This window comes from Mercenaria mercenaria, chromosome 11 (genome assembly GCF_021730395.1).
Source record: "Mercenaria mercenaria strain notata chromosome 11, MADL_Memer_1, whole genome shotgun sequence".
In the NCBI taxonomy this organism is placed as follows: domain Eukaryota; kingdom Metazoa; phylum Mollusca; class Bivalvia; order Venerida; family Veneridae; genus Mercenaria; species Mercenaria mercenaria.
The window spans coordinates 75,621,266-75,648,521 of NC_069371.1; the positions used below are offsets into that span (position 1 = coordinate 75,621,266).

Here is a 27,256-nt window from a genome sequence, read left to right on the forward strand (position 1 = left end):
TAAATTTGTGAGAAGACCTTACACTGATGCTCAGACCAAGTTTGATGAAGATCCATCCAGAGGTTCATGCGAAGAAGTTGTTTGAAGATACATGTATTTCTATTTTTAATTCTAGCAGCCCCTTAAATGGACCAAGTTCCCCCATTTCTACAAGTCTGAGAGAGGACCTTTCACTGATGCTACACACCAAGTTTAATGAAGATCCATCAAGCGGTTCATGAGAGCTCTAGTGGCCACTAAAAGATTCTACAAACCAACTTTGGTGTGATTCTGACAAGTAGTTTCAGAGAAAATGTTTAAGTAAAATTGTTGACGACGGACAACGAACGACGGACGCGGGAATCATCCACCTACACTAAAAGCTCACCCTGAACTCTTGGTTCAGGTGAGCAAATAAAAGTGTTACTAAACTTGTCAACAATAAAACGTATTGTTAAAATAAATTTGTAACTAAACTTGTCAACAACAAAATGAAGATACATGTAAATTGCATTGCACGTATACATGTATGCTGCAGCTAAATCAATGCATTTTTTATTAAAGGTCCGCAATGGCTTTTGTTACTTTTTTGTAATGCACATAAAATACATAAATCCTTTGTTAGCTCATATTTTCAGTAACTTGTATTCTCGAATGTTTAGGCAATTATGCATATTTTTAATTGGACAGTTGCTTGATCTGTTTTAAACATAAAATTCAAAGAACTATGGAACTTTATCATGCAACCTATTTAGAGATAGTTTGCAGCTATCAACTTTTCTTTCACTAGAACATTCAAGTACGCCGACTGTCTAAACCAACAGAAACATTACAATCTTAACACCCGAATGTCATAGTTTAACCCACAAGCTTTAACAACCAACCCAGTTTTGCACCAAGTATTCTGAAGTCCACTCATTAGCTACATCAGTTTAGTCTTTCTTCTCGTTCTGATTTACCTTGACCACATTTGATACTTTATTTTGTTGTTTAGCGATTTCCGCTGGACTCGAGTGACCATTTATTTGTGTCACTGGCTTTACTGATTCTGTGACTTTGGTTGGGGTGGGAGCTGATTTGAGCACAGAGGCAGGAACCTTGCTAGAAGTTTGAGCATTTGTTAATTTAGAAGGAGTTTTAGCTGTAACTGATGTACTAGGTTGTTTATTAGGAGAATTTGACATTTTATTTGGAAAGGGAACACTTGAAGTCTTAGGAGGCGTGTTTGAAGTTTTAACATCTGAAGGGGCGCTTGAAGGTTTGGTCACTGTGCTCGAAGTTCTGTTTGGTGCAGATGTGTTACTCGGAGTAACTTCCGATGCTGAACTTAATGTGGGCGCTAAAGACTTAGGAACATCATTTTCATTTTTTGTCTGACTGTTTGTTTCTTTGTTTAGAGTGTTTATTACTTTTGGTCCAGGCTTTTGTTCTTTTACAGTCTCTCTCTTGGTCTCTTCAGCTTTTTGAGTGTCACTTACTTTACCTCCTACGTGTGTGTCACTGCTTTTTAAAGCTGCACCATTTTGTTCAACTATATTTACACCATTCGTTTTCAATGGAACTGACTTTTCATTACTTTTCGTTTCACTCTTAACATTTGGTTTCTTTTCTGTGTTACTAATACTGCTAACAGCTTTTCCGTCTTTATTAGAAGACTGTGTCTTATTACTATTTTTAGATTTATTATGCAAATGACCCTCACCTTTATGCTTTTTAGGTCGAGGGTCACACTGAGATGCTGTGTCCATTTTTTTAGGTTTTTCTTTGGCAATAATGTTTTTCTCATTGCTTTTCTGTGTAATACTACTCTTTCTAATGGAATTTTCACTCCCAACAATTGTTACAGAATCACCATTACCGTTTGCAACACTCACAGAATTCACTTCCGAAACGGTTGCTTGGTTACCAGTCCGTGTATCTTGGACGCTTGTTGTGGAAACAGTTGTATTTATTGAAGAGGAACGCGCCGGACTTCCTTGATTGCTATTTGAACATAAATCAATCGCATGTTCTATGGATTTCTGTAGCTGACGCGTTTCTGTCGAACTAGCATCCTCATCGTTCTCGTACAACTGAGCATCTTCCGGTTTACGTTTTAGACCACGCCCTTCTTGGATACAAATGTCGTTAGCAACAGTTGCTATGAGTTCTAAAGGTGAAAGATCATGTGGTATGTTTCTATCTACACTATGGTTTCCTAGTAATGTCGCTTTATTAAATAAAATGGAGGGGCGTGTATCGTCTGCTTTCTGTCCAGTTTCGTCTGCATTATCAAAACACTTTTCGTCCTTGACCTCTGTGATTCTGATTTCTGGAACTGGATCTGGGACTTTATACACGGAATAATACAGCTGTAATACTCCTTCCTGAAAAAAGATTGTAAACAGCTTTAGATTTATCGTTCTTTTGGAACAATCTATAATTTTTAACGCAAAACTGCAAAATGCCTATGTGCAACGGTCTAAGAAAGCCTTACGAGATGAATAACTTGTTCTTATATGAAATGCAGAAGGTAACTAGAAAATGCTTTTGTAAAAAAGCGCATGTCTCCCCTAGTGCAAAGTCCTATAGGCAAGAAGTCAATAGGGGTCAGGAGCGAAAGTCAAAGAGACACTGATGGTTGGCTGCAATAGGGAATATTTACTTGGCATGTCCAGTCATCCCGCTAAATTTCGACACTCTTGGCCTAGTGGTTCTCAAGTCACTGTTCAGGCTCCTGTGACCTTGACCTTTGATCAAGTGATCTCAAAATAAATAGGGGTCATCTACTCTGCATGTTCAATCATCCTATTAAGTTTCAACATTGTAGGTCAAGTGGTTCTCAAGTTATTTCCAAAAAATGATTTTACATGAACAGGCCACTGTGACCTTGACTTTTAATAGACTGACCCCAAAATCAATAGGGGTCATCTACTCTGCATGTTCAATCATCCTATGAAGTTTCAACACTCTGGGTCAAGTGGTTCTCAAGTTATTGATCGGAACTGGTTATCAATGTTCAGGCCCCTGTGACCTTGACCTTTAACGGAGTGACCCCAAAACCAATAGGGGTCATTTACTCTGCATGAACAATCATCCTATGAAGTTTCAACATTCTGGGTCGAGAAGTTCTCAAGTTATTGATTGGAAATGGTTTTCCATGTTCAGGCCCCTGTGGCCTTGACCTTTAACAGAGTGACCCTAAAATCGTTAGGGGTCATCTACCCTGCATGACCAATCATCCTATGAAGTTTCATCATTTTGGGTCAAGTGGTTCTCAAGTTACTGACAGGAAATGGTTTTCAATCTTCAGGCTCCTGTGACCTTGACCTTTCACATGACCCCAAAATCGTTAGGGGTCATCTACTCTGCATGACCAATCATCCTATTAAGTTTCAACATTCTGGGTCAAGTAGTTCTCAAGTTACTGACCGGAAATGGTTTTCAATGTTCAGGGCCCTGTGACCTTGACCTTTAATGGAGTGACCCCAAAATCGATAGGGGTCATCTACTTTGCATGTACAATCATCCTATGAAGTTCCAACATTCTGGGTCAAATGGTTCTCAAGTTACTGACAGGAAATGGTTTTCAATCTTCAGGCTCCTGTGACCTTGACCTTTCACATGACCCCAAAATCGTTAGGGGTCATCTACTCTGCATGACCAATCATCCTATTAAGTTTCAACATTCTGGGTCAAGTAGTTCTCAAGTTACTGACAGGAAATGGTTTTCAATGTTCAGGGCCCTGTGACCTTGACCTTTAATGGAGTGACCCCAAAATCGATAGGGGTCATCTACTTTGCATGTACAATCATCCTATGAAGTTCCAACATTCTGGGTCAAATGGTTCTCTAGTTATTGATCGGAAATGGTTTTCCATGTTCAGGCCCCTGTGACCTTGACCTTTGATGGAGTGACCCCAAAATCAATAGCAGTCATCTACTCTTCATGACCAATCATCCTATGAAGTTTCAACATTCTAGGTCAAGTGGTTCTCTAGTTATTGATCGGAAATGGTTTTCAATGTTCAGGCCCCTGTGACCTAGACCTTTGACGGAGTGACCCCAAAATCAATAGGGGTCATTTACTCTTCATGATCAATCATCCTATGAAGTTTCAACATTCTGGGTCAAGTGGTTCTCTAGTTATTGATCGGAAATGGTTTTCAATTTTCAGGCCCCTGTGACCTTGACCTTTGACGGAGTGACCCCAAAATCGATAGGGGTCATCTACTCTTCATGACCAATCATCGTATGAAGTTTCAACATACTGGGTCAAGCGGTTCTCTAGTTATTGATCGGAAATGGTTTTCAATGTTCAGGCCCCTGTGACCTTGACCTTTGACGGAGTGACCCCAAAAACAATAGGGGTCGTCTACTCCAGCAGCCCTACAACTCTATGAAGTTTGAAGCTTCTAGGTCAAATGGTCCTCCAGTTATTGCTCGGAAATGAAGTGTGACGTACGGACGGACGGACGGAAGGACGGACGGACGGACAGGGCAAAAACAATATGTCTCCTGGGGGAGACATAATTAGCAGAAGAGATCAAACAAGAGAAGGTAACTCTTACGCGTTTCCACGAGTAGATATATGCAACATCCATCATCGAGTAGTGGTCTCGTAAAGGTCCGTTGCCATGGAAAATATCCACCTAATGAAAATAAACAGTAATGTGGTGGTAATAAAGTACAGTTATCTGCCTACTAAAGGAGGTGTATTAGAGAGAAAAGTAGTCCCTACGTTCATATGTTGCTGAAAGTAATCTAATGTTATACTGAAGATGAAGGTAAAGACGTCAAGTTTCCTCAGAAAATCATGACTATTTTTGAGAATGACCGTCATTTGTATAAAAGTAGACACGACTACTTCCCTTTGGTAAAATGCAATATGCTGTTCGTTCTGACAGATGTGAGGAGTTAATAATGTAACGTATTGGGAAATTAAATGAACAGGAAATTAAATGAACTTCAGGGCTAAATACCCAGGTCCCGTACTGTACAATACATATTATAAACCAAGGTTCGGTACTGTACATTACTTATAGGCTACTCAGGTTCGGTAATGTTCATTACATATACACAGTTTAAATACTGTACATTACATATACCCATGCTCGATATTGTACATTACATATACCAGGGTTGGGTACTGCATATTGTATATCTCAGTTTACTGAGAAATGCACAATTTTCTGTTCATTGCCTTCCTTCAAACTGACATATAATTTGCCAAAACTCTTGGTTTCAGTTTTTACACCTGTCACATCAACCAAAGTATAAGGGTTAGTGGAAATGCTTTAACCTTTAGCCTGTTGGCGGCAAATGGCTTTGCCTTTGCGGCAAGTGCAGACCAAGATCAAGATCTACACTGTCCGCTATTCAGTCACTAAATTTTCAGTGAACACCCCTTTGAATAAGAAGTGGTACTGCCCAAATTGAATGATGGACCAGTCCATTTAAGAAATTTAGCAGGGTAAAGGTTTAAGTAATGGACTCATAATGACACTCCGCTATTTCCATGAGATTACGTATTCGTTTTATGTTATTTCGTCATCTCTCGGTCATAACAGAACACAACCGCGGAAAATGACGAATTCGTCCCCGGAAAATACGGAATCGAACGGAACTTGCCGACTGTCGTTACGGATCAAATGCTTTTCCATAAAACACAGCAGAGACATGAATGAATCTGGATATCGCTATCATACTACCCGGTGGCGATAATGTATTATGTAATAGCACTTTTCAAGGAAAACACGCTATTAAAATAAGATGATAATAATAAATTATGGTAAAGAACCCGTGCGAATACATACGAATTCGGCATTCTGCGGTTTTTTCAATGGAGAGCCATGTCCGGTATATAAGCTATACTTATGTCTGAAGAATGCCGAATTACGTAATGAGAACACGAAATCCGCACGGTAATTGCTGTGTTTCATTATAGGTACACTACCTTAAATGTTTGAAAAATCACGTTAATTTATATGATTTGAACTTGTTCTGATTTTAATACTGATTTTAGAAATATTTAAAAAAAATTTTTAAGTACCTTGAATTTGGGTGGAAGTGCAAATTTGAGTTTCATGAATTTCTTAAGGAGAGCCACCGTGGTCCCTGCCGGACAGAGCAAGTATCTTCGTTCAGGTATCTGTAAAATTCAAATTTACATTTTTTAAAAAAACATTTCTGCCTTTTTTTTCTACTGCAGATTGTCAATAAACCTACTTTGACATTTGAATGCAAAAATGTGAGTTTGGGTACCTTACTTTACTGAAGATGGAACAGAACTATTTTAGGTGTCAAGTACAGCTTTAGTGCAATAATGAGGAAATGTTGTGGTTATGATCACACTTAGGAGCCGAACCCGCGACCGTCAATAAAATGTCATTACAAAAGTTTGACAACACAGCGACCAGCTCTTTAGAGATATTTGTACGAATGGCCTTTATTCTATCCTATTAGCTTGTTCAACGATATAGTTTATGGCACTGAATGCAAGAGACATATATAGGTACAGATAAGTGAAAGATTTATCACCTCCTGTTTACTTGTCCTCCGAGATCTTCTTCCCGACGGTCGTCGGATCCTTCCACTGAAAAATTAAATCACACTTAAAATCACATTTTGTTGAAACAAAACAACAAGTTAATATGAACTACATGCAGTTAAATAAGCACCGCCAGCAGGTGCCCTCAATCGTCTTAAAGTTTTTGACATTAGGCAATATATGTATGCAAAAAAAGAATAATGGTTCTGGATATTCTTACTTATGTACTGAAAATAAAGACATGTAAAAGTTTCAAAGCAATTGCTCTAATAGTACTTAAACAACAACAAAAACTAGATGCCCACGGGCAACATGTCGAGCCCGCCCTTTGACCCCTAACTGTGACCTTGACCTTTGAGATAGAGTCTGTCTCATTGAGTTAAACATTCATGCCAAATATAAACAAGATTCCTCAATGCATGTCAAAGTTATGAGCCGGACAAGATCTGACATGTCCTTTGACCTCCAACTGTGACCTTGACCTTTGAGATAGGAACCTGGGGTTTGAGTAGGACACTCCGTCTCACTGATGTTAACATGCATGCCAAATATAAACAAGATTCCTCAATGCATGTCAAAGTTATGGGCCCGGACAAGATCTGACATGACCTTTGACCTCCAACTGTGACCGTGCTCCGTCTCACTGAGGTTAACATTCATGCCAAATATAAACAAGATTGCTCCATGCATGTCAAAGTTATGGTCCGGACAAGATCTGACATGACCTTTGACCTCCAACTGTGACATTGACCTTTGAGATAGGAACCTGGGGTTTGCGCATGACACTCCGTCTCACTGAGGTTAACATTCATGCCAAATATAAACAAGATTCCTCAATGCATGTCAAAGTTATGGGCCCGGACAAGATCTGACATGACCTTTGACCTCCAACTGTGACATTGAAATTTGAGATAGGAACCTGTGGTTTGCGCATGACACTTCGTCTCACTGAGGTTAACATTCATGCCAAATATTAAATAAGACTGCCCCATGCATGTCAAAGTTATGGTCCGGACAAAAAATCCGGACGGACGCATGCACGGACGCACATACACCGAACAGCCATTTGGACAACTATGTCTTCGCTTTCGCAAGCGGGCTCGACAAAAATTAACCAAGAAGTACCATCACGGTCACAATTCTCACAAAATGTAAGAGATATTCATGGTTCTGGATTTACTTAAACAGCTTGTTGTATCAAACAATCACACAAAGTTTCAAAGCTATAGCTTCTACAGATTGAAAGAAAAATGGACCTAAACAAACATTTAAAAAATCAAGTACAAAAAGGGCGAACTTTCTGACAAAATGCATGTGAATGGTGAGAGTTCTGGTTATTGGCCTAATTATTTTAGGAAAAAGTGGACCTAAACAAAAAATCTTATCCAACGCCGACTTCAACCATCAAGTGAGGAAAATTTCTCAAAGATTGAACTTTGAGGAGAAAAAACTAACGAAAGGAAACGACTCAACAGTTTGTGTATCGTTTAAAGTGTGAAAGGATTATATTTCCAACTTACTCGGGACAGAATTCCAAGGCAATACTGAACTGTTCGTCTGCTGAGTATATAACTCTGTGACGTTGTTGTTCTTGTCGCACCTTGGCACTTCCTGCAAAATAGATACATTACGTTTCATGGTCGTGGCCGTATAATATGAGAGAACAAAGCTGAGGCTTTTTTATTTTTGAAAAAAAAAATATGGATATAAGAATGAATTAAAATACCGGAATAATATCTATGTTGCAGACGACAAAGAAGTAGTCTTTGAAGTCATTTACCAGAAGATATTGAACATTCTGCTGAATAAGTACTTTTTTAATAATACTGTATTAGCATTTTTATCTCCAAAGTATGTATTTATCCTTTATTACAGTTTATTTCCGTATGGTATCTGTCCTCTACACTAATTAGGTATTTATGCTAGACATGGGCTTACCGGGAGAGGATCTAAAACCACATGATATACTGCGTAAGGATTAAATTGCGGCGCTCACCCTGGCACTATTTAATGCATAAATTCTAAAACGTCTAATTATCTTTAAAATTATCTATAATATCTGACTGCAGTTCGGTTCAGTAATATAAAATTGAACTTAGTAGCAACATAAGGATAAAGCAGACGACAGTGATATGAAAGTGAATTTTGTAAAGCAGGCGATACATACTGACTGTCTGGTGATCCTTGTAGAACTCGCGCCGGCGTTTCATCTCACCTATTATACGAAAAATAATATGTCTTACAAAAACATATTTTCATATTTTAGATGTACCATAAGCTAACTTTCAATGAGCAAAAATCTGAAACACGTGACAAGAAACCTCCATTCAAACATGTGAGATGCGTGGCATGGAATATTCCTTCAAATATTTGAGATATATGTCAGATATAAAACCTCTCTTCAAAGATATAAGAAATGACGTGACAATGAACTTCCCGGCAAAGATATGAGACATGTGACATGTGACATGAACCTCCCTTCAAGAATTCGATGCGACATGAAACCTCAAGCAAGTGAAAAACATGGCAAGAGACCTTCCTTGTGACAAAGAATCTCCCTTCAAAGATATGAGATATGTGAAATGAATCGTCCTTCAAATATGTGAGGAACATGACATGACAATGAACAATTATTATTATTATTATACCAGATTTATATGGCGCCCTTTTCATGATTAACGCGTTCAAAGGCGCTTTACATACAGCAAACGCAGCCACACAGGGCGCGAAATTCATCCTCTACTAGTACAGACACAGAGCGATCTAACCAGAGGGACAGAGTGAGATAAAGCCCCCAGAACAGACAGCGAGAACAGAGAGTGATACAGGCCTGTCCGGATAACTTAGCCTAGCTCTTTGCGAAAAGACAGTCTGGTTCTTTAACACGCGAAGCCATATTTCCTGGGAAGAACCAGTACAGGCCTCTTAGTCAGGTGGGAGACACTCAAGAGCATCTCAGAAAGTTCCTGGACCGGAATTCGAACCCCGGACCTCTGGATTGGCAGTCAAGCGTGTTACCACTAGACCACCGGCCCACCGACTAATGAACCTGTCTTCAAATATGTGAGATATGTGACATTGAACCTGCTTTGAAATATATGAGAAACGTGACAGTGACCTCTCTTAATTAAAACATGTGAGAAACGCGAAAATGAACTTCCCATCAAAACATATGAGAAACCTTACACGGAATCCCTTGTAAAAGATTTGAGTAACATAACACGGAAGCTCCCTTCAGATATTCGAGAAACGAGACAACGAAGCTCCTTTCAAAGATGTGAGAAACAAGACAAAGAACCTAGCTTCACAAATATTGGAAAACTGGCATGGAACCTTCCTTCAAACATGCCAGAAACGAGACATGGAAACTCCCTTCAATTATGTGAGAAAAAATGTAATGATAAGTGGCCTCTCAAAGATATGACAGTAAGTCTCCAAACATGACACAGAACCTCCCTTCAAACATGCAAGAAACGTGACATGGAACGTCCCTTCAAGTATGTATGAAACGTGACGTGGAATGTCCTTTTAAACATACGAGAAATGTGACATGGAACGTCCCTTCAAACATGCTAGAAACGTGATATGGAATGTCCCTTCAAATCGGAAGAAACGCTACAGGGAATGTCCCTTCAAACATGCTAGAAACGTGAAATGATTGTCCCTTCTAACATGCGAGAAACGTGACATGGAATGTCTCTTCAAACATGCGAGAAACGTGACATGGAACGTCCCTTCAAACATGCGAGAAACCTGACATGGACAGCCCTTCAAATATGTACGAAACGTGACATGGAACGTCCCTTCAAATATGCGAGAAGCGTGACATGGAATGTCCCTTCAAATATGCGAGAAACGTGACATGGAATGTCCCTTCAAATATGTAAGAAACGTGATATGGAACGTCCTTCAATCAAGCGAGAAACGTGACATGGAACGTCCCTTCAAATATGTAAGAAACGTGACATGGAACGTCCCTTCAATCATGCGAGAATCGTGACATGGAACGTCCCTTCAAACATGCGAGAAACGTGACAAGGAACGTCCCTTCAAACATGCGAGAAACGTGACATGGAATGTCCCTTCAAATATGTAAGAAACGTGACATGGAACGTCCCTTCAAACATGCGAGAAACGTGACATGGAATGTCCCTTCAAATATGCGAGAAACGTGACATGGAACGTCCCTTCAAACATGCGAGAAACGTGACATGGAATGTCCTTTCAACTATGTACGAAACGTGATATGGAACGTCCCTTCAAGTATGTAAGAAACGTGACATGGAACGTCCCTTCAGACAATGCGAGAAACGTGACATGGAACGTTTTCAAATATGTAAGAAACGTGACATGGAACGTCCCTTCAAACATGCGAGAAACAACGTAACATAGAACATCCATTTAAATATGTAAGAAACGTGGCAATGAACTTCAACTGTGAAAAACATAATGAAAGAACCCTCCTTGAAAGATATGAGAAACATTACACGGAAACACGCTTCGAACATGCATAGAACCTTGTAAGATCTCCATGCAAAGATAAAAGAAATACGATATAGACCCTATCTGCAAAGGCTTGAAAAAGTAAAGTGAAATAAAACCTCCTTTCAGTTATATAAGAAACATAAAAAGGAGCTTCCCTCCAAAGTTATAAAAAGAAATCACGAAACCTCCATTCAAAGACGAGAAAACAAACATGACTATGAATCTCTCTTCAAAGATGTGAGAAACACTAAATGAAGTCTAACTTAAGAAGATAAGCGACTAGGAAGCTCTCTGCATAGATGTGAAAACAAATCATGAAAATAAACCTCCTTTAAAGACGTGCGAATGTGACAAGAATCCTTCCTTCAAACATGAGAGAAACATGTCATGGATCCTCCTTTCAAGCATGTGATAAACGTGACATTGAACGTCCCTTAAAACATTTGAGAAACGTGACAGGAACCCTTCGTCTTAGATGCGAGAAACGTGATATTGTTGATCCCCTCAAAGATTGAGAACCATATTCAAAGACAGAGAAACGGGACATTAGATTTGTCTAATACGATGTATGAAATGTGACGTGGAAACTTGACAACTTTGACGTGGAAAATATGCAATTTTCTGAGAAATGTGACGTGGAAAATGAGAAACTTTGTCAGAAATGTGACGTGGAAACTAAGGAATTTCGTGAGAAACGTAACGTGGAAACAGAACAATTTTGTGAAAAAATGTGACGAAACAGAGCAATTTTATGAGAAATATGACGCGGAAAATGAAACGTGACGTTTAAATTTCGGGAAAAGCTGTGGGGCAGATGATGTCGATAATTTATGCAAATGTGTATGACATGTACTGGTACTCTGGAAACCCCGGACAAAGATATCAGAAGGGGGACATCGAATAACATCAATTTTCCCTGCAAATGTGTGACAGTGTGAAAACTGTAAGCATAGATGTCTGAAAGGCGACATTGAGCTTGCTAACTTTATGATAATAGTGATGAAGAAGCTGAGCAATAATGTGAGAAACAGAACTTGGAACCTGCATTCAATTGTGAGACTTGTGACCTGTAAGTTCTGGGAAAATATATGAGAAACGTGATATTGAACATCCCTGCAAAAAATGTTACATACATGACATGGAGACTTTGAGCAAAAACATGTGACATCAAATGACATCAAATCTCCCCCACTGATATTTAATAAACATGAAGAAAAGCCGTCCTATAAATGTGTGTTTAACGATGAAACATTTCTCAAATATGACATATAGGATTATTTCAGATATATGACGCATGTCCTCACCTTCAAAAACGAGAGAAAAGATACTTGAAGCATAGTCTAACACATCTTCAAGCCTTTAACAGCTTAAACACTTAGTACCATCTACCATGAAATTAGTTTTCTGCGTCCTATTGTTTAAGAACAATATTCATGTGATATTGAAACTTAATAATTCATTTCCTATGTAAACAATACGTAAACAATTCAATGAACTCGTAAAACAAGGCAATATCTCAGTTCCGTTTCATGTATACTGCAGACCGAATTCCCATTTAACCCGAATGCATATTGTAATTAATTACAATTCAATATAAATTGTCATATAAAAGAATTTCAGTTCAAGATCAAAGAAGAAAGGAAGTAGTTACTTTGAAAAAGTCCGGGGACAAGCTTGTATACAATGTCTTGAAGAGTGTGGTCCAATCTGAAAAAATAAACAACAAATAAAAGGTGCAATTACGCAACAAATTAAAGCCATAACACAACCTACATTTCCCTAAATGCTAATAAAACTACCCTTGCTGAAAATCGCCATAATATTTTTGTTGGATTTAACGTCACGCTGACACAATTACACGGCCTATAAACACTGGCTCCTCCTCCTTCTGGATGCAACTTAGGAGGAATAATGCTACTTCCGAGGTGGCGCTAATGAACGCAAAACGTAAACAAACTACGACGGACAGATTGTATTCTTTCTATTATAACAGTTTGGAACCATATATTAATAAACGGGCATTGTAGTTCAACTAGAAAAGTATTCTACCTTACATACTAGTATATGCAGACAAATTTTCAAAGAAAACTGTTTTCTTAACTTGAGCACTTCTGAGGCAAAATTCAAAACAGAAGTTGACCTTTCAACCATGTTTCCCGTCCCGATCTGTACATTTTTAGGATTTTAGAGAAATAATACCGTTTCATCTGAGAAGCAGATTTTATTACAAAATAAATCATATGGTTTGCTGATGGTCTTCACTTGTCTGTACGCAGTTTTGACATAGGAGATGGAGTCAACGGGAGCGGGTAGTGCTAAGAACCTTGATTGGAGCCAATGCACATTTAATATAATTAGGTTCACGCCCGTAACCAGTTCATTACTCATATATCGTTCCTTAATTAGATCATATCAAATGTTTCATTACATTCACCAGGACATTACACATGAAGATGTACAGGGTAACTTGTATCTGTACATTTAAATTTAAGTACAGATGATATTAACTTGATTCAGTGGAAGGTCGAAATATATTTCACCGAGTGAAAATGAGTGAAATATATTTCGATTTTATATGTAAAACAAACATATTTTTACTTCATAAAATGTTTTTTACCAGTTACACCAATTTAATACACATGTCATGTTCGCGATCAAGCTTAGTCCCATAGAAAGTGAAAATTATCGAAGGAAAATCCCACTGTTTGAACCAGCGAAAGTTTCAAATATAATCTACCATAATATTTCAATATGAAATAAAAGTTGCTATTTGCATAGATTATAGTATTATTTAAAAAAAAAAATAACACTGACAGTTATAGTTGCGAAATACTAGTACATACAATATTTCAGAGAGTTCAAACGTTTTAACACTTACCCTGCTAAATTTCTATAATGGAGTTGACCATCTTTCATTAACTGTTAAAAGGGGTGCTTACCAAAAAGATACTGACTGAATGGCGAACAGTGCAGATCATGATCAGACTGCACGGATGTGCAGGCTGATCATGATCTACACTGGTCGCAAGGGCAGACTCAAGCGTGTCCAGCAATCTAAGGGTTAAAAATCTTTTCGTCGCGCTTATTTATCATTAGAAAATACCTTTCTCCAGAACTATCTGTCGTAATTCAATGCGAGAGCTTTAGCCATTCTTTGTTGCATGACATTTCATTAGTCTAATTATCAGTCTATAAATAACTATTTAGTAAATGTTTTGCTTGATATAAATAAAGCAAATAGAAAACTTGTTTTTTAGTTGTTTACTTTCAAAGATTCAAACACCACAGACTTTACATCTCTTAACAAAAGCGCTTGCATTAAATACCAAGGCATCTTACTTTAAAGGGACTAACCCACACCTTTTAGGCGAAAAATAATATTTCTCTTAAAAATCCATAAAAATTGAGTACTCTGAAAGTGACTAGTGATACAAAGTTATTGACAAAAGAGTTTTGCAAGATATTCTTAGAAAATTAACCTAAAATATTCACCTATTGTGCAGAAGGTAGTAAACTTTTGAAATAACGCTGATATTGGGTTCATCTATGGTTCTTAACGCCGCCTCCGTGGCGTTGGCTACATCTTTTATGTGAAAAAGGAATGCATACAAAAGAGTGGAAACCTTCAGTTAACTAAATAATCTACATCGCCTCAAATAAAACGGTATTATTTCTCTGTCGTCCTTAGGTTGTAAAAATTAGGGGAGAAATAACTTTCCTTTTGAATCGGACCTTTTTCACGATTTTCAAAAGTGCGCTCAGTCATGTGAGGCAAATTGTCTTCTCTGCAAATCTGTTTTCATATATGTAAGGTAGAATTATTTCTGAGTGGAACTACATTGTCCGTTCATTGAAATATATTTCCAAATTGTGTCAGAAAGAATAAAATATTTTACCCTCTCTCGGAAGTACCATTGGCTCTTTCTTCAAATCCCAATCAAAAAGAGTTTGAGCCAGTGTTTATAGATCATGAATTATAGGTCAGATAGCAACTTTCCACTTTTTTTATTGCGGAGGAAGAACCCAATGCCCCTCCGAGCATTACTTGTGGCACGTGCAGGCACGTGAATAGAACCACCAGCTTTTAACCACCAGCTTCGGACCCAAATCAGTGAGGGGGCAAGTGATTCAAGGTCAGTGACCTTAACCGCTCGCCCAAGGAGACCCCCTAACAACATTTTTGAATGATAGTTTTAATCACTGTTACACATGAGCACCCGAGGTTTCGAACCCACATCGATGAATGGCAAGTGGTTCAAAGTAAGCGACCTTAACCACTCGGCCACCGTGTTCCTTAATAGCATTTTTAAACTGATTGTTTAATCAATTTTACGCACGAGCATTCGAGCACGGTTCACTAACGCAAGTGCGTTAATTTCTCCAGAAATTAATGCATTAAACTTTTTAATGAGTAAAACATAAATAGATCCTTGCAAATATCTACACACTTAAACAAGTTTCTTTCAAGCATGCATAATGCATTAAAGTTGGCAAGTATGGGACTGCATTTTTATTGGGATGCATTTCATATGGTAAAACATGAGAAACTTAACTTCGAATCTACATCCGGAAATAAAGTTGACAGCTTCACTAATTCAACAATAGCTTTATTTTTTTTTCTCTAAACTGCATCACGATATATATATAGTATGTTAATGTTAGTATGGTAATTTTCGTTCAATTACACGTTTGTAAATAACGTTTTGTTTTTTTAAATTGTGTCCTGTTTCGTTTTTGTACTTTAGCCTTCTATTAAATGATTCATTTAGAGAAAGAGAGAGAGGTTGGTACGAAATCTGAATTAATGTAAACACGATTTAGGCACGCACAGTGCAAATGTATATCCTAATCAAACTGAATTAGGTTTGTCAAAGTGCTCTACATTTAGGACGGTCAAATGAAAAACCGCCTATGTTAAAAACATACATACTTCACACGTGCGTATAAAAATTTGGGAAAAAAAAAAAAGAAATGTAACAGATAGCAAGCAAGAAATTCGCCGAAATATATTTTTCTAAAAAGTTTATTTTGGAATTTGTATTTTGTACCAGAAAGAAGCTTTCCACAATCCCTTTTTGTAATATGAGACATGCAGACCTACATTTGACATGAAGTTATGCGTATAAATTTTACAGTTTCGGCAGAGTCTATGTCCACACCTACCTTATATTTTGAAGTGGCCTGGTTTTGTGCACGAGGACTTCACATATCGGGCAATATTTACTCGACTCCAAATATCGCACGATGCATGTCTTACAAACTGTAAAACAAAAGGAAAGAATATACAAATACGCAAAACTGTGCTACTTTCCACAAAAGATAAACAAAAACAAAAAAGAAATAACAGAAAAAAAATTCAACATTGAAATTTGACTTTTTTTTTGGTTAAAATATATCTCATAATCCATTTTATGTGAAAAAAATCTAAGAACAAAAATGAGACAGCTGCTTTTAATATATCATCTCAACCAAACCGTTGTAAGGTATCGACACAAATAGCCGTAGACTCAAATCCATAGCGTCACCGTCGCGTGTCCCCACAGACAGACTCGAAAGTGAGTTCAAAAATCTTGAGAATGTCTTTTTAATCAAGCAAAATAAAAAAAACTTGAAATTTTCGATGAACTGAGCACGCCTAAAGGAGTATTTTTTTTATTTTTTTTTTATTTTGGGTAAACTGACATGGTATTTTTTCACTATTAAGTATTACGAACATTTCTATTTATAATTTGAGAGCTAAAATGGTTTTCTTTTAAGACAAAAGATATAATTAATCTATGTGATGTACAATGTATGTATATGGCTAAATAAAATATAAATATTCTATATACACAGGCTAAATAATAAATCATTTAGCAAAAATAAATGTAAAATTATAGTGAATACTCAAAATACAGAAACGGTCGCGAAATGTCTAAAAAGAATAGATCTAAAGTGGAAATAATATCATACTATGTAATGTAAAAATATTGACATTTATGACAAAGTGTACAATATTTACCCTTAATTTCTACATTTCTACGTTCAATCATTCTGAACAATCCATTCTTTTATTCATAATGTCATGTGAATGTGTATAAATATATCGACGCCCCAGAATAAGAAGGGTGTAAGTGTTAGTTACGCCCTTTTATGAATAATACATTTTTTTAAATACATACCAAGGGGCATAATCCTATTAATTTTTTTTTTGTTACAAACTGCTGTGTTGACCAAATTCACCAATAATAAAAGGGCGTAAGTAAAAAAGTAAAACGTTTTTTAGAATCGTAGTAATAGAAGGGCGTATCTGCACTTAAATGTTGTACCAGAAGGGTCCACTTACGCCCTTCTGTTATTTCTATAGTATTAGAAGGGCGTATCTGCAATAGACATTTTTTTCATTTTGCCGAAAACTATGATTTTCCACTTACGCCCTTCTAATTCTGAGGCGTCGATATTGCATTGCATACTCGTATAACTGTAACAGGTTTTGAGTTGATAAAAGTATGTTCTGTTCTGTTCTATAAAACAATTTATAAACAATTTTCGAACGAAAGTTGGTGAAATACACAACATAAAAAAATAATAATGTAAATGAGAGTTTGTACTTACATGAATGTAAACATTCGACTATTGTTGTGGCATCTATCAGGTACCCCCCACACAAAGCACATATCAGATGAGGCGAGATCTCGGCGATATTTGTCTTCTTTGGACAAGATTCCGTCATCTTCCTAACCTGGGTTGGTTTAAAAAAGAATGAAATTAAAAGCAAGTGTAGGAAAAGTATCTACAAGTACTGTGTATTTTACTAAGTAATATTTCTTTTCATTGTTGAAATAAACAATGTCTGTCATTTTGAAATATATAATATGTACGTTCTTCATATTTTTATTTATTTATTTCTTTATTTATTATTATTAATAATATTATTTTTAGTATTATTTTTACCTAAACAGGTCAATAGTCTAAACTAATTTGAAAGGACATTGGGCAATCATTTGTAATTCAATAAGCAGTTTTTACAGGACATCAAAAATAAATGCTTACATATTTGTGCAAATTTTGTCTTTAGCCCAGCAAACATGTGTGGAACATAGACCTGTCATATAGCACATACTATGGCTGGACCGGAGTATATCAGGGAGTCGTGTAATATACGCAAACATTTCGTTTACAATTCTTGTCTTACATTATTTTATAGAAGAAGCAGAAGAAGAATAGTTTATTTCACAAATTAAGGACTTGGGCCATTATGGTTCCTCGTCCACAAACCTATTACAATGTAATACAAGGTCAAACATAATTATATACATAATATCATATATAAAAATATAAGTAGAAGATTTACTTATTTTTAGTATTATTTTATAAAGTAATTTCTAACTATTTACATTCAATATTTGATAATTCTTGTTTTTACAGGCATAAAGTAATGAATATTTGATATTATTGTTTTAACTCACCTTGTAATAGAAGTTTCAGAAAAATGTTCATTTATAAGATGTAATTATGCAATCTCTTGTATTACATACCTTGTACTTAATAGAGAATTGGGACGGGTAGTTTAATTTTAACATATTTAATGACATTATGTTATATGCTCCACAAGTCACGTTAAGTACAAATTCTTATCTATTATCTTATAACGTTCTGAGGTATAGATGATTAAGTATAGTATTGAGGATGAAAAAATAATATTAAATAATATTGTTGGCTATATCATTGCATATATATATCTAGCATAATACATCTTCATAAAACATTTTTGTAGAAGTACCAAAATATATAATACACATTATAATAATGCATAGTAAGCATATTTCTATCTCATAATCACAAAATATTATTTAATATTAATAGTAGCTGATCGTATATTTAAGGCATTTTTGATAAAGGCTGCTAAATTGTTTAAAGTTTTTCTATCCGTTGAGTTCATTACTGAAATTTCCACATACTAAGATTTCTTCTATATCTCTTGGCAATATAACGTTTTCTTAGTGCGCTGTATTTTGTACATATTTTAAAAAACAAAGTGGTATTCATCTTCTATGTCAGAACTTCTGTTGTCACATATTAAATAGTCTTTCATTTCTCTCTACCCTGTTTCTACCATATCTGCCCGTTTCTATTCTAAGCGTATGTGTCGATGTTCTAAATCTCGTTAGTAAACTTCTGTAATAATATATATCTCTTTATAAATCTCTTGTCTTCTTTAATGCTGATATAAAATGTTATATGAAAATGCACCAACCCTAAGTGTAAATATATTCGGACAAAAATCTGGCAAAAACGAGATCTCCAATTTACGTCGCTAACATTCGTACAACAACATCATCAACAACAGCATTCGCGTTTATTACTGTCAGACTCACGTGGACAACATATATACACTTGTTAATGAATTTGTACAATAATTTCTACTACCCTGTTTGAATTTTCTTTTTAAAAGACTGCATACTATGTGGTTATAAATCAAAAATACTCGGTTTGCAGAAAATAATGTAGAAACACCCTGACCTATTCATTTGTTAGTAAAACCTAAAACCGAAAAGATGTTAAGGGCTTATTATAAAAGCATAATTATGTTTACGTGTTTAAAATTTAAGAAAATAACGAAAACAACCTCTACTTACTATAAAACAATGACAGAATGAAAGTTCATGTAGTCTAAGATTTTTTCTTTCAAAGTTTATTTCATTCAACTCTCAGTTTGTACACATACAAAAACATGAAACAGATAAATTTCATAAGAGCGTATGCTTAACTGTATTTCGAAATATTTAAAAATACGACATGGACAGTGTTGAATAATTAGCTCTTCCAAATTTTAGAATCGTTTTCATAACTACTGACAACTGCGACGCCATTTTTGTCCAAACGGACAAGTCAATGTAGCCAAGACGGATTTACTCAAAAATATGATACAAAATGTTTTAACTACTATTGTTAATGTTTAGCATTCCTTTACGCAATTTACAAAGAATTTACAGTTAAACAGAAAACATATTTTTGATACAGAATGTACATTTTTTTTCGTGGCTTGTTAGACGAAACGCAGCGTATGTTGTAAGTCTGCTAAATTTTCTAATTTTGTACAAGATATATAGCAATCCCTTTTTTCCTATGTCAAACAAAAATTCAAAGATTCATTGTATTCTAATGGCATAAATCAATATATTCTTTTGGCATATACATATGACATTATGATATTGAATGTGAATAAAAAGTCTGGCCCCAATTTCACGAAAAAACTTAAGTAATTACTTAGTTAAGTCTGTTAATTTAAAATCATGCTATTGCTTAAGTTATTGTTATTTAATGTTGATTTTTTCTATAACAATGTATTTATAGCTAAATCATACTATGATTAGTAGCATTTTGTCTGCATTACTTATTTCAGCCACGCAAATATGATACTTCTGTCTAAGCACGATATCACGAACTTAAGTATTTTCTTAAGTATATTTCCTATTTATATAGTTCGTTTCCTGTAAAATTCAGAATTGTTGTGTTTTGAATTATGAAATAGTCCCACACGGTTCTGATATAGATGAAAAAGTTTAACACTGAAGACGCATGAAGGACACAAACAAGTATTTGAAATAAAAGACTTTGCTAAGCAATTACTTGTTCTTTTCGTGAAAATTGGGGCCTGGAGTCATTTTTGTCTACCTATGTACTTGCAAGTGTTTTAAAAAGTCTCCAGCTATATTCATAGGGCTGGCACTGGGTGCTGAGCCCGAGTTGGTTTGTGCGACTAAATGACGGTCTTTAAATGATATTACAACTAAGCATATATATCTCTTGTATTCCAAGTTAAACACTCTCATACATTGTGTGTACGTTTTTGTTTAGCTGCATGCATGTTCTTATTCTAAATTTCCATATTATAGTCTGTGAAACTGTAAATGTATATTGTGATCATCATTTATGATGATGAGCTGCAAGTGCTTAAGTCGAAATAAAGTTTCTGTTCTGTTCTGTTTAAATAAATAAACGGTAAAAAGACAGTCATTACATACTGCCGACCACAAAATTATAGAAACCATTTTTCACGATTTAATTTTCTGCTAAAGTGTGGAAAAAAGACCAAGTGCATTTCAACAACGCGGTTTGAAAAAATGCAATCGTTTGGCAACATTTTCAGCGGTGTTAATTTTATCTTTGGCAGTAAGTAACTGCCAACTAGACCGGAAACACCCCCGCACAAGGGGGGTTCCACTGAAACAGTCAATAAATTCAAGTTGTGAATCTGTACTGCGTTAACTGTATTGTCAACCACATAGAAAATTAGAACTAGTATCTATGAATTTAAATTGTCCCCATTTACAAAAACATCATGTAAATGTTTGTTCCAGTATTGCATCCACATTAGTTCATACGATATATCATGTTGTTCTCATGTATACATGCTGTAGAACCTGATTGTAAATAAAAGTATCTGTCTGTCTGTCAACAAGAACGTAAAACTAAAACAATATTAGAGTAATGCAACTTAAAAGAAAACAAAGGGTAAGCATGATAGATCTGGAGGAAAACGCTACAAGGAAAATATTTATCCCGCTATTAATTTTTTTAAAAGTGACTTGTCGAGTCAAAAAGTACCGCTTTGCAGGACGTTACCTGAAGATGACGTTAAATGTTTGCAACGTCGTGACATTTCCTAGTTTTTAAGTTTATTTTTAACTTCACAGAATACATGTTATGCATAAACATGTGGAGATATTTCATAATAGCAAAACACACGATTACAGAGGACGAATTTTGTATTAAAACGTGAAAGAATGTCTATAAGAGAAACAACAATTTTGCTTATCATTTGATTACTAAATATAAAACAAGATTATACACTTATTGACCGGCAAGTAATTAAGTAAGTTTTATATTACACGACATCAGAAATAGATGTTCATGTTTTTTTTCTTTCAATTTTCAACTATAGCCCAGCAAAAATTAGTGTTGAATATCGATCAATCATACAGCATAAACTAATGCGACGTGAAACAATAATGTTGTATGTAACGTATCGCTTTAAGACCATACTAAGTGAACGTGAATTCCCACTAATAGGTCGTCCACAATATATTACCTATAATAATTATACAAAAAATAAAATCGAAATTCTTCAATAACATATAGTTGCAACAGCTTGTACTGTACTTTTATATTACTGTAGATCTGGACGTATTCGCAAGTTTTATTTTCGCCAATATTCGAGAACAGAATGGAACGCGAATTTAAAATGCTCGTGAATAATTAGCTACATTTTATCTCGAAGTATTAACTACTACGCATCGCAAATATACATCTATATAATGTCTATCCAATTCCGAAATAAACACGATGCAAAAAACCATTCTATTTACAGTATAGATGAGACATAAGTGATGTGTTTGTTATAACGCACAATGTTATGTATACTGGAGTAAAATATTGTTTAATCCAATGTAGAACTAGCATAGCTTTACCAAATTCATATTTTTTTTTCTCACAAACTTGATTTTTTTTATTTGAATAAAATATGTAAGAAGATCCTTTCGAAGTACAGAGCGCAACCAAACAAAATATTAGCAAAGTCGGTTTGTCTCTGAGTCTGTTAATGAAAGGTAATGAATGAATTACGCAACATCCCTCAAGCCCCCACTCCTCCATCCACCCCCTCCCCCACTCCTCCACTGCCATCTTTATATCAGCACCGGCTAAAGCGGAATGTTATCAATATAAAACTGAATGTACTTTATGATCCCTAAAGACCAGAAAACGTAACAAAACACTTTTCATAAATGCATAAACACTGTGCACAAGCTGGTCGATACTGTATACAATACCGCGAAAAAAAACTAAGATTGCATTTTGATTTGTCCTTACGTTAACTATTTTGCATTAATTATTCAAATGAGCGCATGTTAAATGTTTTAGTGTTACACGAGGCGAACAATCACGGGGGAAGATACGTATCTTCGCTATGTTAATAATGTTACACCGAGCGGGAAGTATGTCAACAAGTGTTTTATATGAATGCAAATATTCTTATCAAATTAAACAGCATTTCAAGTGACATGTTGAGTGCGCACATTCCATGTTTTTATGCATACATGTAAACTGAATTTAATTTCGAGCGAAAGTTACGTTTCAAATACGCACAGCAGCAGCGCTTGAAGGTGACTAATACAAAACTGATTATTAGGAAAAAAAGTATAAAAGAAAATGCAACAAAACTTAATCGAAACTATATCCATTTGTAAAAATTCGTAAAGGTGCAAATGAACAAAAAAATATACTTTAGACTGACTACTCAAGGTTTGCCTTGACTACCCTGTTTGTCTTGACTACACTGTTTGTCTTGACTGCATAATCTGCCTTGAATTCTTCGCAGTAGTAATTTCTATATCAGACCTAATATTTTGTTATTTCGAAGATACCACAAAATATAAAATATTGTTAATCAATGAACTGATATTATAGGTCAACCATGATGATCAAATTTTGAAAGTAGAACCAAACTTCACGCCACCAAATATCAAATGATCTCAATCTATATTCAATCACATTCCAAATATTTTGGGCTGTAACCAAAACTGGCTATAACCTTAGCTAGAAGATCTATCTGTAGATCCTCTATAGAAACTACCTTAAAGTAAAACCGAATATTGATGGTACAACCACCTTAAACGAAATAAAACACCGACAGCAGAATTATACTGAAGAAATGAAATAAAGAAATAAAGATTTTCATATAAGAAGACGCTTAGAATAAAATGAAATCGACAGTAAAATCTAATGTTTAGTGTTAAAGATTACGTTTAAAAATTATTGTTCAACGTAACGTTGAATAAATAACGTCAGGATTACTAGAATTTTAGCCAATTGTCAGGATACTAGACAACTTTTGTTGTAAAAGATGTAACTCAGCTGAGGAGTACGTCTGTGTGTAAAAGGTTGTACGATTTTGGTCTGCTTTATTCTTTTTATGTTACTATGAACCAGAGAAATTCATTCACATTCGTCAGTAGTCCAACATGATCCTTAGACCAACCGTACAGGTCACCAAGACTGACCTCTGGTCAGCAGGCTTGTGAAGGTGACAGAAATTCAAAGAGTATTTAAATACAGCAATGTGGATTCTTATTTCAAAGACAAATTCACCAGTACAACAGTTTGACTAAAAAAAAGAGACATAAATGTGACGACATTAAGGATGATATTATGTTAACCAGGAAAATTATGTCGAAATTATGTCCTGATAAGAAGACAAAGTCTCAAACGAAATCTTAGACTAGCCACTAGACTGATAATAAAGAATTTATCACAAAAAATTAACTTCTGTAATTTTTCTCTTATTTTATGTGATAGTGACAAATACAAGTCTATTTTAGGGATTTTCGCAGAATACTAGCTGTAATATTATCATGATTATGGTATTGGACATAGGATATAGACTGGCTACATTCACAATTTTAAAAATAAAATTTTAAAAATATATATATCATAGTCTAGGAGCTAGTCTAACGAAATCTCAGGTGCGTCACATTTCAGCTGGAATGTTATTTGTAGTCATTCATCCACTACACTATTACTGTTTTACATTTAAATTATCTTGTTTAGTCTTTGTTAACAGAATATACAGAAACAAGAGATATCTTCTGACAATATTTGTTAATTAACAAATGCATATAAATTGAGAACTGTACAACCAATTTTATATTAATTTGTTGTATTTCTGTATAATATACGCTCTTGTGCATTTTGCCATAGGTTTTTTTGTGCATTAGACAAAGACATAGACATGTCTATTATACTTAAAAAAAGTAATCTGTGGATGTTGTTGTTGAGAACCTTGTTTTATATTTTGATTTTTTTGTTCAAATGAGTTCTCTAGTAAAATGAAACATCACAAATATTTACTGCTGGGGAAAACGTGTTTCTACTTTTAGTTAGTACAAAAAAATTACTAAATGTCTGCATGTAGTTATCTTAAGTTTGCTCGTGTAATAAAAAAAATAAGTATCTGGTAAAACAAATATTGCTTTATTCGCTCTAGCTAGCAAAAAAATGAGAATAACATTAAGTATCCATATAACTGTCTAAAGGATTCGAAATTATGGGTATTTTCTTGCGTGATAAATTGTTCATTTATTGCAAAACTCGCCGTAAAACCACACTCATCATCAGTTGCTTCCAATTAGGGCTAAGAATCAAGTTCTATTGAATTATTTAATGATATCGTTATTATTCAGTTAAACCATTGATTGGGTCTCCACGTTTTATGAGTTTTTTTTGCACACTGTAAAGCTATTTCCTGGTACCATAGGACAATAAAAATTATAACTTAAAAACGACAAAACTAACATTCTGCACATTAGGTTAGCAATGTAAAACGGCTACGTGGAGACATCATCATGTGATAAAAAAGGGCACGACTGTCAGTATCTGATGTTTCACATGAAACCGGAATTTATTTATCCACACTAAAGTTGTGCGGAAAAATGTGTGTTAAATAACGTGACATAAATAGAAATTAAATAAACGCAAATCTGTCTTCTACAGTTAGGCCATTAAATGAACTAAATTCGGAAAATAACAGCCTGTGTTTATCCTAGCAGCGGAAGAACAATACACGGCGTAAGTTTTGACATCGAACGAGGCTGTCAATTCTAAAAATAATTCCAAAAGCCGGTTTATGTCCTTATTTTAATTAATTAAAGTCGTGTATTTTATCAATTGAGTGTAGAGAGGGAAACGACCTTTTTAAAGACGATCACGGTAACTGTCATTAAACGAGTACGTTGCATAAAATAATTAATTAGATAACTGCTTAATCAAAGCGCTTAACTTGTGGTATGCGAATTATAAAGTTTAGTGAAGGCTGAGACTTCATAACGATTGTAAATGTTAATATGCACAGATGTATTAATGGTGTACCGCAATACCAACAAGTATTCGATAAAACCACGAAGTAAATGCTTCGGCCATATTTGTTTTTAAGGCGAAATTATTGTCCCAGTTTTAAAGGTGATTACATTAAATCTAACATAGGATCGGTTTAGATATGTAAATAAAACAATAAAGAAAACATGTATAAAACGTACACTTACTTTGTTTTCACTGGTCAGTGTGTTTAAGCTGTCCAATTAAGCGATTTTCCGTACTGTATTAAAACCCAATACACATCTATTCATAGCGATGGCATGTCACGTGACCGCCGATAATTTATGCGCCGTTTCACTCGGCTGGCGCATGAATACTAGAAAATGTTCGCAACGTGTTTTACCTTTATTATCGGTCAAGAAGGTGAATATGACACCTTTTTTCTCATGTACGTGAAGAGAAATATATATAGCTCAATTTCCCCACATTAAAATACAATAAAAATGTAAATTAACATCCGTGATAAATAGGAGACCAGATTTTGCGCAGGTTTCCGTGAAACAATTTAATCATTTAGAATTTTAAATAATTCAATATTATTTAGTAATGAACAATATATCATCTTTTTGCCATAATACTTTTTGATGCTTTTAATCAGACTCGCAATATTTTAATATAAAATATCATTATGTAAAATAAGGTCAAATATTTTAACAAAAACCTGCATTCTTAATTTACATGCACAATTTTTCAACAACAATGCCTGGACGTTTTCGGCTGTATATTATAGCGTCGTAAAAATTTTAGCTTTTGTTTTAAAGGGGTATTGATGCACGATAACTTGCATTTTTATCCTATATTTTTTTTTTACTAAGATTCTATGTAAAGACATGTATTCGGATCCAATCCATTCGTAGCCCGGCTAGTATTTTCAGTATATTTTTTCTATGGACAAATTAATAAATGCGTGCTGAACGTTTTTTAATTTTACCAATCAGTGCACATTAAATCTTAGCTAATACTATTTTGTCTATAATCGTTCAGTTAACCTCATTGTGTAATACGTGTATACATATTTTTTCTACAATCAGTAGCGTGAGAAAAGAAAAAAGTATGTTTATACATATTCGCATGTAATTTCATTAGAAAACGTTCCAAAATTTAGGCGTAGTTTTTTTTGATGCACACTTCCTTTTTGCAAAATTCTTTCCATATTTATAGATCAGTCAATGCTGGAGCTGACTTATTTTAGAGATAAAAGACAAACAATTAACAATTCATACAATTGTGTAACACATAATAATTATAACAGTATGAAATTACATTTTTTTCGCGGAAAATTACCGTTCATTTTCGTAATATAGCCAAGTCAAATATTTTGTTTACGTCTCAACACATGTGTAACATAGT

At 35.0% G+C, this 27,256-nt stretch overlaps 1 protein-coding gene across 2 annotated transcripts; it reads right to left on the bottom strand.

The window, feature by feature from the left end:
- Positions 1-228: 228 nt before the first annotated feature.
- LOC123532587 (polycomb group protein Psc-like) lies at positions 229-26,209 on the bottom strand. 2 transcript variants are annotated; one of them, XM_045314048.2, is made up of 10 exons: positions 26,074-26,209; positions 17,588-17,714; positions 16,157-16,253; positions 12,645-12,700; positions 8,676-8,723; positions 8,029-8,119; positions 6,499-6,553; positions 6,011-6,109; positions 4,530-4,610; positions 229-2,345 (listed from the first exon to the last, which is right to left on the bottom strand). In XM_045314048.2, the coding sequence occupies exons 2-10, from the start codon at positions 17,703-17,705 to the stop codon at positions 912-914; spliced, it is 2,079 nt and encodes a 692-aa protein (XP_045169983.2). In that variant the 5' UTR covers positions 17,706-17,714; positions 26,074-26,209; the 3' UTR covers positions 229-911. The 2 variants fall into 2 exon arrangements, with proteins under 2 accessions (XP_045169983.2, XP_053373745.1); XM_053517770.1 differs by having other exon boundaries at positions 26,068-26,152.
- Positions 26,210-27,256: the final 1,047 nt, after the last annotated feature.